This window comes from Antechinus flavipes, chromosome 5 (assembly GCF_016432865.1).
Source record: "Antechinus flavipes isolate AdamAnt ecotype Samford, QLD, Australia chromosome 5, AdamAnt_v2, whole genome shotgun sequence".
Taxonomy (NCBI): Eukaryota; Metazoa; Chordata; class Mammalia; order Dasyuromorphia; family Dasyuridae; genus Antechinus; species Antechinus flavipes.
Genome location: NC_067402.1, coordinates 104133381 through 104150674, shown reverse-complemented (window position 1 = coordinate 104150674; position 17294 = coordinate 104133381). Strand labels below are relative to the sequence as shown.

At 33.8% G+C, this 17294-nt stretch overlaps 1 protein-coding gene across 1 annotated transcript in view; it reads right to left on the bottom strand.

Moving 5' to 3' along the window:
- LOC127538606 (protein mono-ADP-ribosyltransferase PARP12-like) overlaps positions 1–17294 on the bottom strand; it is a 57675-nt gene that overhangs the window by 23429 nt on the left and 16952 nt on the right. The window contains 4 exon segments of the mRNA XM_051962396.1: positions 1148–1249; positions 3628–3751; positions 6439–6531; positions 9155–9416. Of these exon segments, the coding sequence (XP_051818356.1) occupies positions 1148–1249; positions 3628–3751; positions 6439–6531; positions 9155–9416 (581 nt within the window).

The window sequence follows — 17294 nt, the reverse complement described above, 5'->3', positions numbered from 1 at the left end:
AACCATGTCCTCTGACTATATAGAAAACTCCTAATTGCCCTAATAAAGTTCCAAGGTATTACATGTGTCTTCATCCCACATAGGAATTATTAAGTCCTTTATCATTTTTCTTTCATGTTTACCTTTTTATGTTTCTCTTGAGTCTTGTGTTTGAATGTCAAATTTTCTTTTCAGCTCTGATCTTTTCATAAGGATTGCTTAAAAGCCTTCTATGTCACTGAATTTCCATCTTTTACCCTAAAGGATTATACTCAAATTTTTCTGGGTAGGTGATTCCTAGTTGTAATACTAGCTCTTTGCCTTCTACAATATATAATATTTCAAGTCCTCTTCTCCTTTAACTTGGTAGCTACTAAATCTTGTATGATACTGAATGGGGCTCCATGATATTTGAATGGTTCCTTTCCGGTTGCTTACAATAACTTCTCCTTGATCTTGGCACTCTGGAATTTGGTTATAACATTTCATGGGGTTTTCCTTTAGGGATCTTTTTCAGGAAGTGATCCATAGATTATTTCAGCTTCTAATTTTCCCTCTGGAACTAAAGTATCAGGACAATTTTCCTTGATAAATTCTTGAAATGTGATGTCTGTACTTTCTAATCATGGGTTTCAGTGAGCCCAATAATTCTTAAATTATCTGTCCTCGATTTATTTTCTGGATCAGTTGTTTTGCAAATAAAATATTTCCCATTTTCTTCTATTTTTTTCATTCTTTTGACTTTTTATTTGCTTACCTAAGGAAAAAAGTAGGAGTGACTCTTCCATTTAGCTGCAATTTCCTTGTTTTTTGGTTTCATTTATAGTAAAAATTCATTATCCACATGGTACCTTTTTGCCAGTAATTAATATTTTAACTCAATAATCATTAGATGAGAACTCTACATTTTGAGAAATTATAAGACAAACAAAACTAAAGAATATGTTTCCATATTAGGAAGGACTTTGGACTTTCTTTTCACCATTATTTTCTAATTTGCGCCTAGAATGTTATGTCAATCTTGGCTGAAGATAGTCGAAGATGGGAGCAAAGAGGAAGGAATGGTACCTCCAGAAGATTCTTTGTCTATTTAGTTTCTCTTCATCACTCAGTAACTCTTCTACTATGAGAAAGGTTGAGGATGGAAAACAGAATAAATATTACTCACTGGGCTCCAACATTTGGGGAATGAGGCGGAAGATCATGGCCCAAGTTGAACAGGAGACTGATGTACGTGAGATAAGAGGGAGATGGGGCTGGGGAAACACATCTAAACAGGAGAAAAAAAGAGTGTCATAGTAAATTATCTCTCAAATCTTTAGTATTTTGCTCTGAGAAGAGGAACCCTCACCTATAAAATAAGGAATAAAAGTAGGTTACAAGTAGGCTTAACTGGGGAACCCTATAATTTTTATTATCAACCAATTGAATGTGCCTTTTCCCAGAAGGGAATAATTAGCTTTATTCCTGCTACAGGCAGTGAGACAATGCTTAACCCCCCCTCCTCCCCAAATTAATGTCTAATCATGCCATTTCCTTCCTGGTAGAAGAGACAGTGGGACATGGAATAATGGTGGTTTAATAAAGAGAAGCAGTTTGAAGTAGTGAACAGAGAGTTAGCCTCAGAATCAGGAAAACCTGGGTTCTAATCCCTTCTCTGACACATACTAGAAAAATCACCTAATCTCTAAGATTATAAATTGACAAGAAACTTCCAACCTTCATTGGTACAGAGAGTTCCTCACCTGGGAATAACAGATCAATAAAAGCACAAGAATGGTTCCTATTACTAAATTTAAAGGAAAAATAATGACTCAGTACACAGAAAAAGGAGAAAGCATAGTCCCAATCACTAGGCCCTAAGCTTTGAGTGTTCCTAGATGAAAAGTGTAGCAAGGGCTACTTGAAACACCTAGTCTAGTTAGCAATGATACTACTCAAAGAGTAACTACAGATATAGGGTTATGGACCTAGAACCAAAGGATGGAATAAAGAGACTTGTGTGGATTCCCTCCTGCAAGAAGTTCAGTTTCTCTCTCACCTCAAAACTAGTCAAAATTGGGAATTCTCCAGCTTAAGCAGAGGAACAAGGGAACTGGAAAACTGATTCTTAGTACCTCTTTTTAGAAGTAGGGAGACATGAGGAAGAATATCACCTTTGTTGTCATTCACAATAAACAGGTTAGTTGATTCTGTTTTAAAAAATTCTTTCTCCTTCCTCAATCTTTGTTAAAGGGAATAACTATTTGGGCACAAGGTAAGGATGTGTTTGAGAAATGAAGGCGATATAAAAATAAAGTAAATTTTTAAATTTAAAATTAAATATTTTAAAATAAAAAGAAATTTAAACCATATATAAAGTATTTCCATAAACGAAATCTGTGTTATTCCTTCAGAGACCCTTTAAGCACCCAATATATTTCTAGTCAAATAGTAACTATAGTAACTATTAGTAACTAGTATATATAGTATATAGTAACTAGATTATTCACATTTGAAATTAACTTCAAAAACAAAAAATGCTAATAATAGTTCCCGTGGACAAAACATTTCAGGTGTAACAAATATTTAAGGTACACAAAGCACTTTGATCATTGAGGAAAGTAATATAAACATTATTATCCCTATTTTTAAATATGAAAAAACTAAGGTTAGGAGCAGCTAGATGGTACAGGGGATAGCACATTAGCCATAAAGTCAGGAGAACCTGAGTTCAAATCTGGCCTCAGACACTTAACACATCCTAGTTGTGTGACGCTGGGCAAGCCACTTAAGCCTAAATGTGAAAGAAAGTAATAAAGAGAGAAAGGAAGAAAGTTAAGTAAATTACAAAGGGAGTCAAGTGACTAGAGTATTATCTAGGTAAAATTTATGAACCTTAGGGCAGCTAGGTGGGGTAATGGATAGAGCACCAGCCCTGCAGTCAGGAAGACCTGAGTTCAAATCTGCTCTCAGACACAAAATAATTCCTAGCTGTGTGACTCAGGACAAATCACTTAACCCCAATTGCTTCAGGAAAAAAAAAAAGGAAAACAAAAGATAATAGCTCAGGATTGGAAGGAATCTTGGAGTATTAAAAAAAAATTTATGAACCTTGTTTCAACACCCAAGTGAATCTGTTACTTATTACAATGAATAATTCTAAATTTTAATTTATATCTATATGTAAAGACAATTTTTTAACATTCTTTTTTTAAAATGTTGAGTTCCAAATTCTCTTCCTTCCTCCCTCACTTCTCCTCTGCCTGAGATTACAAGCAATTTCACATAAGTTATACATGTGTAATCATGCAAAACATTTCTGAATTAGTCATTTTGTGAAAGACAGACCAAAAGAAAGAAAATCATGAAAAAAAATTTTTTTTCAGTTATTAAAGCAGATTCATTAAAACAGAGTGAATTCTAAGGTTATATATAGCATCTCCAAATTGGAAAAATTATCTCAACAAATTGAAACCATCCTTGTCAAATGTAGCCATATTCTGTCTTTTTTTTTTCATCCATAAGAAGTTGATCAGTGTTCACTAGGACTTTTCTATGATTCAACATCACTAGAATCTAAAGGAATATAATGGGGAATATATTCTGAGCTTCCACATTTGGTCCTACGCCAGAGCTGAGGAAAAAAGGATGCAAATCTCACTTTACCTGGAGTTCTTTGGGTCACAGTAGATTTTTTCAATCCCTTCCATCATGGGAAGATCATTCCAAACACTGCCATCCAACCGTTGCCATCGGTACGGCAACTTGTAATGAATATTCTTACAATTATCTGTAAAGAAAATGAAAATTTCAATTAAAATAAAGTACTATTAAATCGTAAGAAGTGAAAATAAATATGAGTACTGGAAAAGAATAAACAGAATATGACTTTAAGACAGTCCTTTGAATATGAAAAACAAATAAATAATAATATAATTTTTCAATATTACTTAATGTCTAAAGAAACTTTATATCCATTATTATCTTATTTGACTCTAATAGAAATTCCATTTGGTAGGTAATCTATGAAGTAGTTTGTCATAATTGTCTTCTGGGTCTCCTTCTTACAGATAAGGAAACTGAGGCAGATTGAGGTTACATGACTTGCCTATCATGTAATTAATAAGCATCTGAGGCTGAGTTTGAACTCAGGTCCTTCCAACTGCAGAACCAGCCCTCTGTACACTGTGCCACCTCCACTGAACCACCCAGCTTCCCAATATCCACTTTAGAGAAGTGGAAAGAGAAGTTTAGAAAGTTTAGATCACCCAGATCACAGCAAATGCAGCATGACAATTTGCACTTGAACATTTGACTCAAAATGACGAGCTATTTCCAAATTCTCTCACTGCAAGAAGTAGCATGATACAATGTTTTATGCAAACAGCATGTTCTGAAAAATTACATATGCTTTTCTTCTTGGTAAATTAAATTTTATTTTACATCGATCCATTCATTCATTCAACAAGCATTCATTAAAAGCTTAATGTGTGTCCGATACCATAGCATAATAAGCACTGAGATACAAAGACAAAAACTAAACAGTCTTTGCCCCCAAGACCTTACATTCCTTTGGAGGAGTGGGGAACAATATATACACATATAAAGCCCTGGAAAACATACACAAATGAATGAGGGAAGAGGACACCATCAGTCAATTAATAAACATTTATTAAGTGCTTATATGCCTGGAATCCTCTGGATCAATGAAACTATCCTTGTCTAGAAACCCCCATGATCAGGGGCAGTAGATAGTGCAATGGATAAAGCACTAGCCCTGGAGTCAGGAGGACCTGAGTTCAAACTCAGCATCAGATACTAGCTGTGTAACTCTGGGCAAGTCACTTAATTCTTGTCTCACAAATTAAAGAGAAAAGTAAGGAAGGAGGAAGAAGGGAATAAAGGGAGGGAGGGAGGAAGAAAAAGAGAAAGCGATAAATGAAGAAAGGAAGAAGGAAAAAAAGAAAGATAAGAATTCATGTTAGCAAGTTTGTCCTTGAAGAAACAAGAGGAAAATGCACTTCCCTTTTTTTGAGGAAGTAATGGGGGGAAGAAGGTGACACTACAGATTTTCTTGAATTATTTTTTTCTGAACTTTTGTTCATCTCGTCATAAGGGATGACTTGCTGGGTGGAGAAGAACAAAAACAAAATATGCCAATAAAAAAAAATCTATTTTAAATTTTAAAAAAGACACTTTCAACCCAGCGTTCCTCCAACCATATCTGTGTTGCCCCTTTCTTAAAGAATAAAGGATTCCTATATTTTAAAAATCTTGATATTACCTATTGAGTTAAGCTGTTTTTTTGACACTCAGAACTAACCGTGGGTAGATAGCATTGTATATACCCCAGGAATGTAACACACAAGAATATGTTAAATGTTTCCTTATTTGTGGGGACCTGTGCTTCTGGGGTGCCTTAAGGTAAACCTACAGAAAGTGGGTTAAGAAAGCCCTTTCCTTAGTGAATTTACCTTCACACTGACAATGGAGAGAGAGAGAGACAAAGAGAAAAAGACAGCAGGACAGAATGGGCACCAAAAAGTTAAACTATACAATGAATAAATAACAAAATTAGAAAATGGCATATATTATCATCCCTAATGACTTGATTAGGCAGTTTTACCTGTTTTCCTATTTTGTAGCAAGAGTTGTTTAAATATTTCTTAGAGAATGTCTGCTAAATGAAGCAAGAAGCATGTGCAAATTCTTTAAAAATGAAATGTATCCAAATATAAAAATATACACAGCATAAAACTTATTCAAGCATAAATACACCACACACACACACACACACACACACACACACACACACACACACACAAAATCCAATCGGCCCAAAACCTTAGGTTTAATTGGATTTGATTCCCTGATTCTTGAAAGGGAAAACCCTTTTTATTAACCCTATTATTGAGTCTGTCTTTTAGTAGCCTCTTTTCTAAAAAGACATACTCCTTGAAAAAAAATTTTAAAGGATGATAATGACAACAAAGAAAGCAGAATTTTTCAAAATTCAAACTTGGAAAATAGGATTTGTGTTAACTTTAACTGGCAGTTTAAACTGCTATTTTTTTTTTAAGATAGTTTGTCCTTTTTTAAAATAGCTTTTTATTTTTCTTTCTTTTTTTTTTTTAATTTTTTATTTAATAATTACATTATATTGACACTCGTTTCTGTTCCGATTTTTTTCCCCTCCCTCCCTCTTCCCCCCCCCCCCCCCCCCAGGATGGCAAGCAGTCCTTTATATGTTGGATATGTTGCAGTATATCCTAGATACAATATATGTTTGCAGAACCGAACAGTTCTCTTGTTGCGTAGGGAGAATTGGATTCAGAAGGTATAAATAATCCAGGAAGAAAAACAAAAATGCAGATAGTTTACATTCGTTTCCCATAAACTGCTATTCTATAGAGTAAGTTTATACCTGGAGGGAAGGTAAGAGCTAATTCACACTTTCCTGTTACAAATTCAACTCACTTTTTTGTTTGCAGAATTTCCAGATGTAGTAAAGGCAAATTTCATTGCTTTTTGTCTTCTCGTTGCTTGTAAAAGCAAACTCAGATCGTTTATCTGTTTAAAAAAAAAACAAAACATGAAATGACATATAAAATAAATGTGTTTCTACAAGTCTTGAAGCTTGCAATCTCTATTTAGTGAAACTGTATCTCTAAGCTTTTAAAAGCAATTGTGAGTAAAAATCTATGACATTAAATGAATCAGAAATACAACTTAAATTCAAGACTATGGGAGAATAGTCAAAGACAGAAAACCTGATATATAGACATGTACACAAAATATACATGTAAATGAAAATTTAAGAGTATATCAGAGTCAGAGGCCTCAAAGGCCATTTATTCATATTTTTTGATTCAATGAGTTTTTTGGTAATAGCTTTTTTATTTTTCCAATTACATGCAAAGATAATCTTCAACATTCACTTTTGCAAAACCTTGTGTTCCAAATTTTTCTCTCTCCCTAGACAGTAACTAATCCAGTATAGGTTAAACATGTGCAACATATTTCCACATTCACCATAAGGCCATCTAATTCAAACAAAGCAGAATGAAAATCTTACCTACAAAATCAAGGTCCTGCTTTCGAGGACTTCCAGGGACAGTGCCCATTCTGCTTATGGCCAGTTCTAATGATTAGAAAGGTTCTCCTGATCCTGAGCTCAAATTTGCCACTTAACCACAAATATATTTGTGAAAAACAGTTCTAATCTGTAATCTACTTTAACAACCCTTCAAACAAACAAAGTCTTCTTTCTTTAGGCAAAACAGGTCTAGTTCTTTCAACCAATTCTCATATAGAATAAAGAGTTTCCAGTGTTATCTTTTTCTCATTTTCTACAAAAATCTAAGGAAGCTAACTTGAGTCTTCATAGGTTAAAACACTTTCTGACTTGTGATTTCCTGGCTTGATATTTGGTTTTACTTAGGGGCATTTGGATCCAGAGGATCCTTCTGACTTGGTTCTGTGTGCCAGCTATACTAATCAGCATAATATTCAATGGTGTCTAAATATTTCTGGTCTTGGTAGATTATTCTTACTTATTAATTACAGTTTGCCCAGGACTTTTTTTTTCTGTTATGTAGTAGATAAAAATTAAAATAACTCATGATATCCAGAATAGAGGTGACAATTCTTTTTCGCTCTGGTCCAAATATATTTGGAGAATTGTGTTCATTTCTGAGGACCATACTTCAAGATGAATGTCAACAAGCTGAAGTACAACTAGAAATCTATATCAAATTGCTTGCCTTCTCAATGAATAGGGAGGAGTAGGAGAAAGAGAAATTAAGATTTTTTAAAATGAGTGTTAAAAGTGATTTCATATTAATTGAGAGGCAAATAAAATAACTAAATTCTTTTTAAAGTTTATAAAGTAGTTAATTCTAAAGGCCTATGACAAAAAATAGGCTTCCTCCTTATCCACCTCCAGAAACAGAACAATGAAATCTGAATGAAGATTGAAACAATTTTCTTCATTTTTTATTGTGGGTTTGGTTTGTGGTTTTTTTGATCAACATGGCTAATATGTTCTCATTGTTCTAAAAGCACTACCAATAGGAATAAGACAAAAGAAAGATATTAAAAGCATAAAAATTGAAAAGAAGAAATTAAAATTATCTTTATTTGCTAATGAAATGATGATTTTTAATCCACCCAAGAAACTGAGACAACTAATAATTTCAGTAAAGAAATGAGAAAAAGGATAAATTCACAAAGATCACCGACATTTCTATCTAGCAAATAACAAAAGTGAGGAGAAAATAATCAAAAGAAAGTATTCATTAAAATATCTACAAAATTCATAAAATGTCTAGGAGTCAATCTGCCAAGGCACACTCAAGATATCAATAAATAAATAAATAAGAATAAAAGAATAAAGCACGAACTTTTTGTGGTTGCCAAGAATTAGAAACAAATTAGATATTCATCAATTAACAAATAGCTAAATAAATTATGGAATAAAATGGAATATCACAGCATTATAAGAAATGGATGAAGAGAGAGAGGTTCATAGAAAGAAAAGAGCATTCTTCAGAGAACATGGGAAGACTCAAATGAACTGAAGCTAAGTGTAATAACGGAAAAAAACACAAGAAAATGTAGACAATGATAACAACATAGAGAGAAAAAAATGAAACTAAGTAGAATGACTAAGTTTGCCTTTAAAAAAGAGATGAGTGAAATGTGGTTTTCTCACTTCTTTGCATGGGACATGATGTCTTATAAAACATTTGCATAAAACATTTGGTCTCCATTGACATTTCATTAATTTTGTCAAACTGTTTCCCCCTACTCTTTCTTTTTACTTTTTGCTCTAAGGGATGGCTTCCTGGATGGGGGAGCAGAAATATTCTGAAATAAAGGTGAATTCAAAACAAATGATATTAATCAAAATTTTAAAATTAAAAAACAAGACTCCCAGTTACTGAAATCTTTCTGACCTAAAGATTTCTGACTTAAAAAGTGAGGGAGTTGGAGCAGGTAAACTCTATGGTACCTTCTAGCTCTAAAGATGATTCTACGAATTTTTTAAAATGATAGTCATGGAAAGTTTTCCAAATGGCAAAACTGAGGGTGGCCAAGCAGTGTGAAGCTTAGAAGGTTTCTCTAAATTTCTAGCAAAGAAAAAACAAACCCATCTCCATACTGTCATTTATGAGATCCCTTCCATTCTTACCTTTCTTCTTGTCCAAAGACTTGCAGATCTCTGAATGCTTATACTTGCAGATTCTCTGGATGTTTAAGATGACAGAGGTATTCAGCCCTTGATCTCTCAGCAACTTCATCACATTTTCAGCATGTAGATTATGAGATCTCTTGCATTTCTGAAACCTGCACTCCCCCCAGATGAAGTGTTTACAAACATGGAGCTTGGGACAATTATCTTGGAGATTGCAGGATCCATAGGGCCCTTCACCTCTGTTGTAGTAAGGGCAGACCTGGAACAGAAGGATCAAGAAACATTTCAAATTATTATATGGTCTTTATATTCAAAAATGGTAACATGTAGGCTCAAGATTTGGTATTCTCTTTTTATGTCAGCTCAATTTGAACCCAATACTAAGAAGTGAAGATGATATTAAAAAACAAAAAACATAAATGAAAAACAAAACACCCAACCAACTTCAAATAGCAGCTATGTTCCATACATATCAGATCACAAAAATTCCTTTAATTCAATACAAAGAAACTGAAAAAGGTTGTTGAAGTGGGAAAGGAGGAGAAGGAGAGTTACTGGATCACATAAATTCAATGCGAGAAGTGTGATATTGTAATAACAACAACAACAACAAAACTAAGTGGTTACATCCATTTGAATTTGCACTGATATTCAAAGATGTAATTTTGTAATTATGGTATCTGGCTCTAGCCCTGTGGAAATATGAAATGTGAATTTGAAAAATGTGACCACTATACAGGACTCATTATCAGTCCTAATCAGGCCTCAGCTATATTTTTGTTTCATCAAACAGGTCTGATGTTTTCAGTTCCTTTTAGAAAGGAATCTGGTCAGCCAGAGCTTCCATTTGAGGAAAATAAAGAAAATGTGGAGTCTCAAGTTTATGCCACATGAGGATTAACTTAAGGAACTGAGGGGGTCTAGTCTAAAAAATACAAGGCTCAGGGGCCCACCAATAGTCTTCAAGTATATGGAGAGTTGGATTGTGCATAAGCAATTATATTACTACTTTTTTTGACTCTAGGGATAGAACAGTAAGTTGCAGAGACAATTCAGGCTTCATGAAAGGAAAAATTTCCTATTAGTACATAGATTTTTTTCTTTAAGAAGTTTATTAAGTAGTGCATGGATTTTTAACCTGGGGTCTATGAACTGGGTTGTTTGTTTTTTATTAAACACTTTAGTAACTATTTCAGTATAAGAGGTCTCAAAAATCATAGGTCAGTTTTGTGTTATTAAAAGCTTAAAAGTAGGTAGCCTATATAATTGGTCTCCTTTGTAAATTTTGTGAATTTAAAAACATTATTCTGAGAAATTCTTCACCAGACTGACAAAGAGGTGTACAAAAAAGAAAAAGAAACCCCCTGAAATTAGAATTCTCTCAAAATGGAATGGGATTGAAGACAATTTCAATAGACTTGGAATGGGAAATGCCATCTACATCCAGAGAGAGAAGTATGGATACTCAATGTGGATCAAAGCATAGTATTTTCATCTTTTTGTTTGCTTGTTTGTTTGTTTTTTTTTGTGTGTGTGTTTTTTCTCCCCCTTTGGTCAGATTTTTCTTGCACAACATGACAAATATGTAAATATTTTTAAAAGGATTGTATATGTGTAATCTGTATCAATTATTTGCTGTCTTGGATAGGGGGGAATGAAGGAAGGGAAGGAAAAAAAGCTGAAAGTCAAAATCTTATAAAAGTAAATGTTGAAAACTACGTTTACATGTAATTGAAAAAAAATAAAATACTATCAAGTTGGGGCAGGGAGGGGAATGAATGTTGAAAACTATCTTTACATGTATTTGGAAAAATAATTAATAAAAATGGAATGGGTTTGTTGGAAAATGACCAATATATACAAAAATGTCTATTAATTTTCAAAAAGGTAGTAAGACACTTAGCAATTAAAGATTCCTTCTTATCCAGTGTTTAATATAGCACTTTTTGTTACAAAAGTATCATTGGGTGAATTCTCATGGAAATGTACACAGATAATATTCAATTAACCAACCAGATCAAGGATACTAAGAGGACCAGTCAAGGTGACGGAATCTCAGAATTACATGAGTAAAGTCAGAAAGACAAGAATTTGTTTAAGTGAAGACAAGAAAACTGTTCAGAGTTAGAAGAGGGTACAGCCATAGGAAATATAACTGATTATAAGTTAAAAGATTTTGTTATACAGTCAAACACCAAGTACAATAAACATATATATTTAGTATTCAATGCCTACCTAGTCCAACCCACTTATGAAAAATGATTCCTATAAAGTAATGGATAATTGGCCATTTTGGCCTGTTTTGAAGATCTGTGATATATTTGGGAAAATTTGTGAAAAATAGTGAAATAACCAATTTTCACGCTGACTAAAATAGTTTATTATATACTTTTTTAAAAAGTAAACGGTAAATAATAGAGATGTGTAATATTATATGTTATTTGCTTTTTCTGTTCTATTTCATAAATGGAAATGCTCTTTTTTTGAGGGATATTTATTAAAATCAGAATAATTTTTTTTTTAGTCAGAATAATTTTTAAAGTTATATTTTTCTGTTATGAGATTGGGTTTTAAGAGGCAAAGGGTCAGTAGAAAATTATTTCAATATCTCAAGGCATGAATAAATGATTAAATTTGATGAGTTAACCAACTAGAAAAGGAGGTACAGGATTTCAAGGATGAAAATAATTCTTTGAAAATAATAATTGACATGTTTAACATATATGGATTACTTGCTATGTAGGGATGGGGGGGGAATTTGAAACACAAGATTTTGCAAGGGTAAATATTGAAAATTATGCATATGTTTTGAAAATAAAAAGCTTTTCTAATTTTTAAAAAGTAGAAAAAAATTTAACAAGCATATAATAAGTACCTGCTATATGTACCAAGCATGTGTAGGTGCTAGAAATAAAATACAAAAATATACATCTATAAAAATCTAATTTCATGAGGGAAAGAGTCATTATCTCTTGAAACAACTGTCTGCCTTGAAAAACTCATTAGGGATTTTTTCTTAAATCAAGAACAACATTAGACACCCTGTCTAGACAGACAGTAGATAGACACTGTTTCAATACTATACCCTGTACTCAAGATGCAGAATAAGACAAATATTCTCAGAGACGGCAAATGTGGGAATTTGTTTTGTTTGAATATACATATTGGTTACAAAAGTTTTGGTTTTTTTTTCAGATAAGGGGACAGGGAAAAAGGGTGAGGGGAGGGATAGGATAGCCGAAAATGAAAGAAAAAGTCACTAAGCATTGCGATATTAATATTATATTAATAACTAATTATTAATATATGATCCATTTCTTCTGTTAAGACCCAACTCCTAAAAAACAATTAGTCATCCTCTCAAGGGCTTGGCTAAATAATGAAATTTATTTTTAGCCTTCAAGGTAACAACCCCAACTGGTTGACCTAATTTCTGTTTAGAGTATAAACATAATCCAGTCTGGGCAAACCTTTGCCAGGAAGAGGAATCCCTGTCCATGGTCCCCCTCCACTTGAATTTAGGGCAACTCAGCTCATGATGGAGAAAACTAGCTAGAGAAAGCCAGATGGAGATGGGTTCCCCTGCCTAGATACCTCAAGGCTGTTGTATCTCAAGATAAGTGTTCTCAGCAGAAGTTGAAGACTTTTAGCTCATTTCTTTACCAAGTGTCCACTAATCAGGAATGAATTCCACTTGTCAGGGGAGTTCCCTTTCAGAAGGAATTTAAAGGCATTTTGGGGTCTCCCTTGATGACTTGGTTATTGAGAAAAGCCACTAACCATCAATTTATTAATTTATGAGCATCCTAATTAATAAGTTGGTTATTACCCAGAAACACTTTCTTTCAGGGTTTTCTTTTTCACATCATTTTTTAACAGCTCCTGCTGTTGTCATTGGTGACTTCAGTTTACACATTGATATGTCCTGATATGCCCTTACTTCTCAGTTCATCAAGCTCCTCAACTTCCACAATCTAACTCTTTGTTAAAAAGGATTCAAAGTGGCACCAAAATAGTACATGAGTCAAGGTTTAACAAAGTAGTTTTATGGTCAAGAACAAACATGCTAGTAAACATCAAGCTGAAAAGGCAGAATTACATATATAGCAGATGGAATGTCAGCTACCTGGGCATCTTTGATATATCTGACTTGTTTTGTTGCTTAGACCTTTGGTAGATTAAAATTAAGTATGTGGCACATCCAGGGAATAAGTCTTTCTAAATAGCTGTGTTTTGATAATTTATTCTTCTCTTGAGGCAGATAGGTGGCAGAGTCTTAGACTTGTAGTATGGAAAACCTTAGTCTTGTGTGTGTATAATATATATTATGTATATATATATATATATGTGTGTGTGTGTATATATGTGTATGTATGTACAGCAGAAGAATATAGCACCCTCTAAAATCTATAAAGAAATAAGGGGAGAGGGATGAGCAGATAGGGAAGCAAAGGTTAAGGAAAGAAGACAAAGGAGGGATCTTTGGTTAGTAATAGCAAGGCAAGTTAGGAGCAAAATTAAAGCAAAGAGTCAGAAGGGATAGGAAAAATAAGTGTGTGAATGTATGTATTTATCTACATATGTATACGTAAAAATATTTTTTCTTAACTATAGCCTGCTTGGGGGTAGAGGAGATGAAAGGAAGGGGAAAATAAAGTAAAAAAGGTGCACAACAGAGAACAAAAGGAAGTAAAGAAAAGACGGACACCCATGAATATAACTTCTACTAATATATATATTTTCTTGATCTGATAATTTGTTGTTATATTTTTTTAATTCTCCCTGATGTTCTGCTGTGCATATGACCATGTTCTCTTTTATTTTGTTTTGTTTTATGTTCCTTTTCTGTTTTTCTTTGTTCTTATTCTGTGTATTTAAATAAATAATTTTTTAAAAGAGTAACAGCAGACAAATTAAGAGCAAAACAAATCAAAGAAAACATTTAAAGAAATTTTCTTGGATATGCTGAAAAGAATTGCTGTACTTGGAAAGGTAGTTTTAATAATGACTTGGTCAAACTAAACTTCTTTTTCGATGAATAAGGGGAAAAAATACCTATTTTACCTATGTCCCAGGATTTTGTGATAAAGGAATAGAGAAAGGGAAAAGAACCATTGTAATATGCTAGAGGATAGATAATAAGCAATAAACTTCTATTGTCTTTGATAACTTGAGGATAACAAAATCAGGCTTGTGGAAGGGTGTAACCTCTGTCTCTAGTCTAATGTTCTTCAGGGGGTATTGGAAGGGATTAAGCATGTACATAGCACCTACTCTATATTAGACATTGAGCCAAGTGATCCTAGCAAATATTATCTCCATTGATCTCCCAACAGCCCTGAGAGGTAGGCACTATTATTATCCTCATTTTACAGACGAGGAAACCGAGGTACCAAGAAATTAAATGCCCCCTCACCCCCCAGACTCCCAGAGGTAATAAATATCTGAGACCAAATTTCAATTCAGGTTTTCTTGACTCCAGGTCCAGGATTCTAGTCAGTTGGTTGTTAGGATCAAAATGACATCAGCATGTTAGGGTACAGTACATCCAACCACAGGTGATCAGAAGGTTCTACCACAAGTCAGGTATAAAAAGTCTACATGAATATTTGGACTGGAGATTTATACATATAAATGTGTACATCTCATGTTTCTTTTGACTTATTTGAGGTTACCTGAGGAAAATTTACTGCAATGGGGAATATTAATTCTAATTTGACTTAAGTCTAAACATTAGAATTAATTCCAATTCTGCTTTGCTCACAAAGCACAGTGGGTACCCATACTGGGTGATCCTATGCCAGTGTCTCCCAGGTCTCACAAGATTCCAAAGTTCTTCAGAGAGATCTTAAGAGTGCCTTTGTATCATCTCTTCAGAACATTGATTTGATAAATCTTGTATAAATTCTCTATAAAATTGTCCTCTTAAAATAAAACCCCTGTGAACTGCAAAAATGGAAGAAACTCCAGGTCCAAAGGAGAATGTAGAACAGTTTACAAAGATTGTACTGAATTTATTGCCTAAGAAGAAAAGTTCAAGCTGGAGATTGAGACAATGTTCTCATCTGTTCAAAGGGAATGGGAAAGGGTTAAGTATTTACACACATTTGAGATATTTAGGACTTTTTGGTGTATTCATGGCTGACAGGATTAAGGGAAAGTAACATTGCACAGTGTCTGACACATAGTAGGCATTTAATAATTTAATTTTCATACCTTAAAACTACACATAAGACTTTATACCTCTTGATATTATATAAAGAGACATCTTGTCTCACAGTGGATAGGTACAACTTAAGTTTCAACAGAGATGGAGCCAGTAGAATTGTATTTTCTCTTATTACCCACATGAAGGCTGATAGGTATTTTGTTATTTCTTGGTCTCTCGTGGCTTCATTGGCTTCCCCTTGCCCAATTCTAATTTTCAAAGAGTTATTTTCATCTTTGGAACTCTACCTCTTTTTTAATTGACTTTTTTTCATAATCTTGTTTTTCTTGGATGGTTTTAATTTTTTTCTTTAGTTTTCCTCAATGTCTCATTTGATTTTTGAGTTCTTCTATAAATTCCTTCTGGGTAGGGAACTATTTCATGTTACCCCCTGGGGTAAAAGAAGCTTTTTTACTTCAGTGTCCTCTGAAGATGAACACTGATCTTCCTTGTTCCCATAACATGGGAACATAGTGGATCTCCACTAGAAATTACTGTGCAGCTAGCCCAGAGGTATTTGCACTTCAGACAGGTGGATTGTAAGTCACCTCAGCTCCTTTTCTCTAGAACTTTTAGTGTTGTATCAGAAGAACCCCTGTTTTGCTCAAGTGTTCTTGGTTTTTCACCAGTCTATGTTCGCCCTGAGGCACAACTTTGTTCTGTTTGTGGGGGAAATCAGGAGAGCTTGAAATTTACCAATCTACTCCCCCATCTACCCAGAATTCCCTCCACATTATTTCTTCTTTGGGAAAATGAGAGTAATCCTCTACTGATAGGATCAAGTGGCAGGCAAGGGGTTTTACTATAAAGCTAGAAGGGCTACTGATTCAACTTGAATTTAGTGAAGTGGATAGAGGATGAGATTACAAAGGTAAACAATATAGTGATAGAGATTCAATTCACAGTAAAAAGGAATCCAGGAATGATAATTACAAGACAAAAATCTAAGCTTTGGGGAAGTTTGTTGGGTGAAGTTCCAAGAATGAAATTGTAAATTAGTCTCCAATGACTAATTGTAATCAGTCATTACAAAAAGTTCAGTGACATACTATTTCTTTTTTGACTACCCCAGACAATATAAGATTGAGATAAATCACAAGAATAGAATTGTGACCCAAGTGAATTGAGGTTACCTGAGGAAAATTTATTGCAATGGGGAATATTAATTCTAATTTGACTTAAGTCTAAACATTAGAATTAAAATCAATTTTGCACTACTGATTTTAATTATTTCTTTCCTAGTCACCTCTTTTCTTGTTCTTTGAGAGAACCACCCAGTACAAATTGGCTATGCAAACATCTCCTTTGATGGAGCTATATTACACTAATCAAGTTTGTTTTCTTATTTTGCATTTTAGAATCTCAATATTGAAAATTATTTAGGGTTAAGTCACTGATTCTAACTTTCCAGTCAATGAAAGAATCCTTTCTACAATATTTCTGTTAATTTTGCCCTTTTCTTAAATATTTACAGTGATGGGTATTTTATGATTTGTTTCATAAGGCAGTCCATTCAATGTTTATGTTAGTTTTCTTGTCTTCTCAACATTCTACTAACCTTCAGAGTTTGGGAAGGAATAGCAACTCTGGTGTGAAGGCTTGCTGACCCTTTTCAAGGTCCCTCATCTACTTTTGATGGCTACCTGACACCAAGCTATCACCTGTGGCTCCAAGAAACATGCATAGTGGCCATAACTTGGTCAAACCAACTCAGCAGACAGAGTAAACCAGGTTGAGGGTAACCTCATTATAAGGAATTATAAGGATGTCTTTGAAGAAGTAAAGATTTTTCCCCAGTGGAATGGATGAATGAGAACAATTTCTTCCAAAGGCCATGCACATACACATATATAGAATTGTATCTTATTTAGCATTACATAATTGTAGAATTGAACAAATGCTGGAGATCATCCAGCTCAAGTTCTTAGT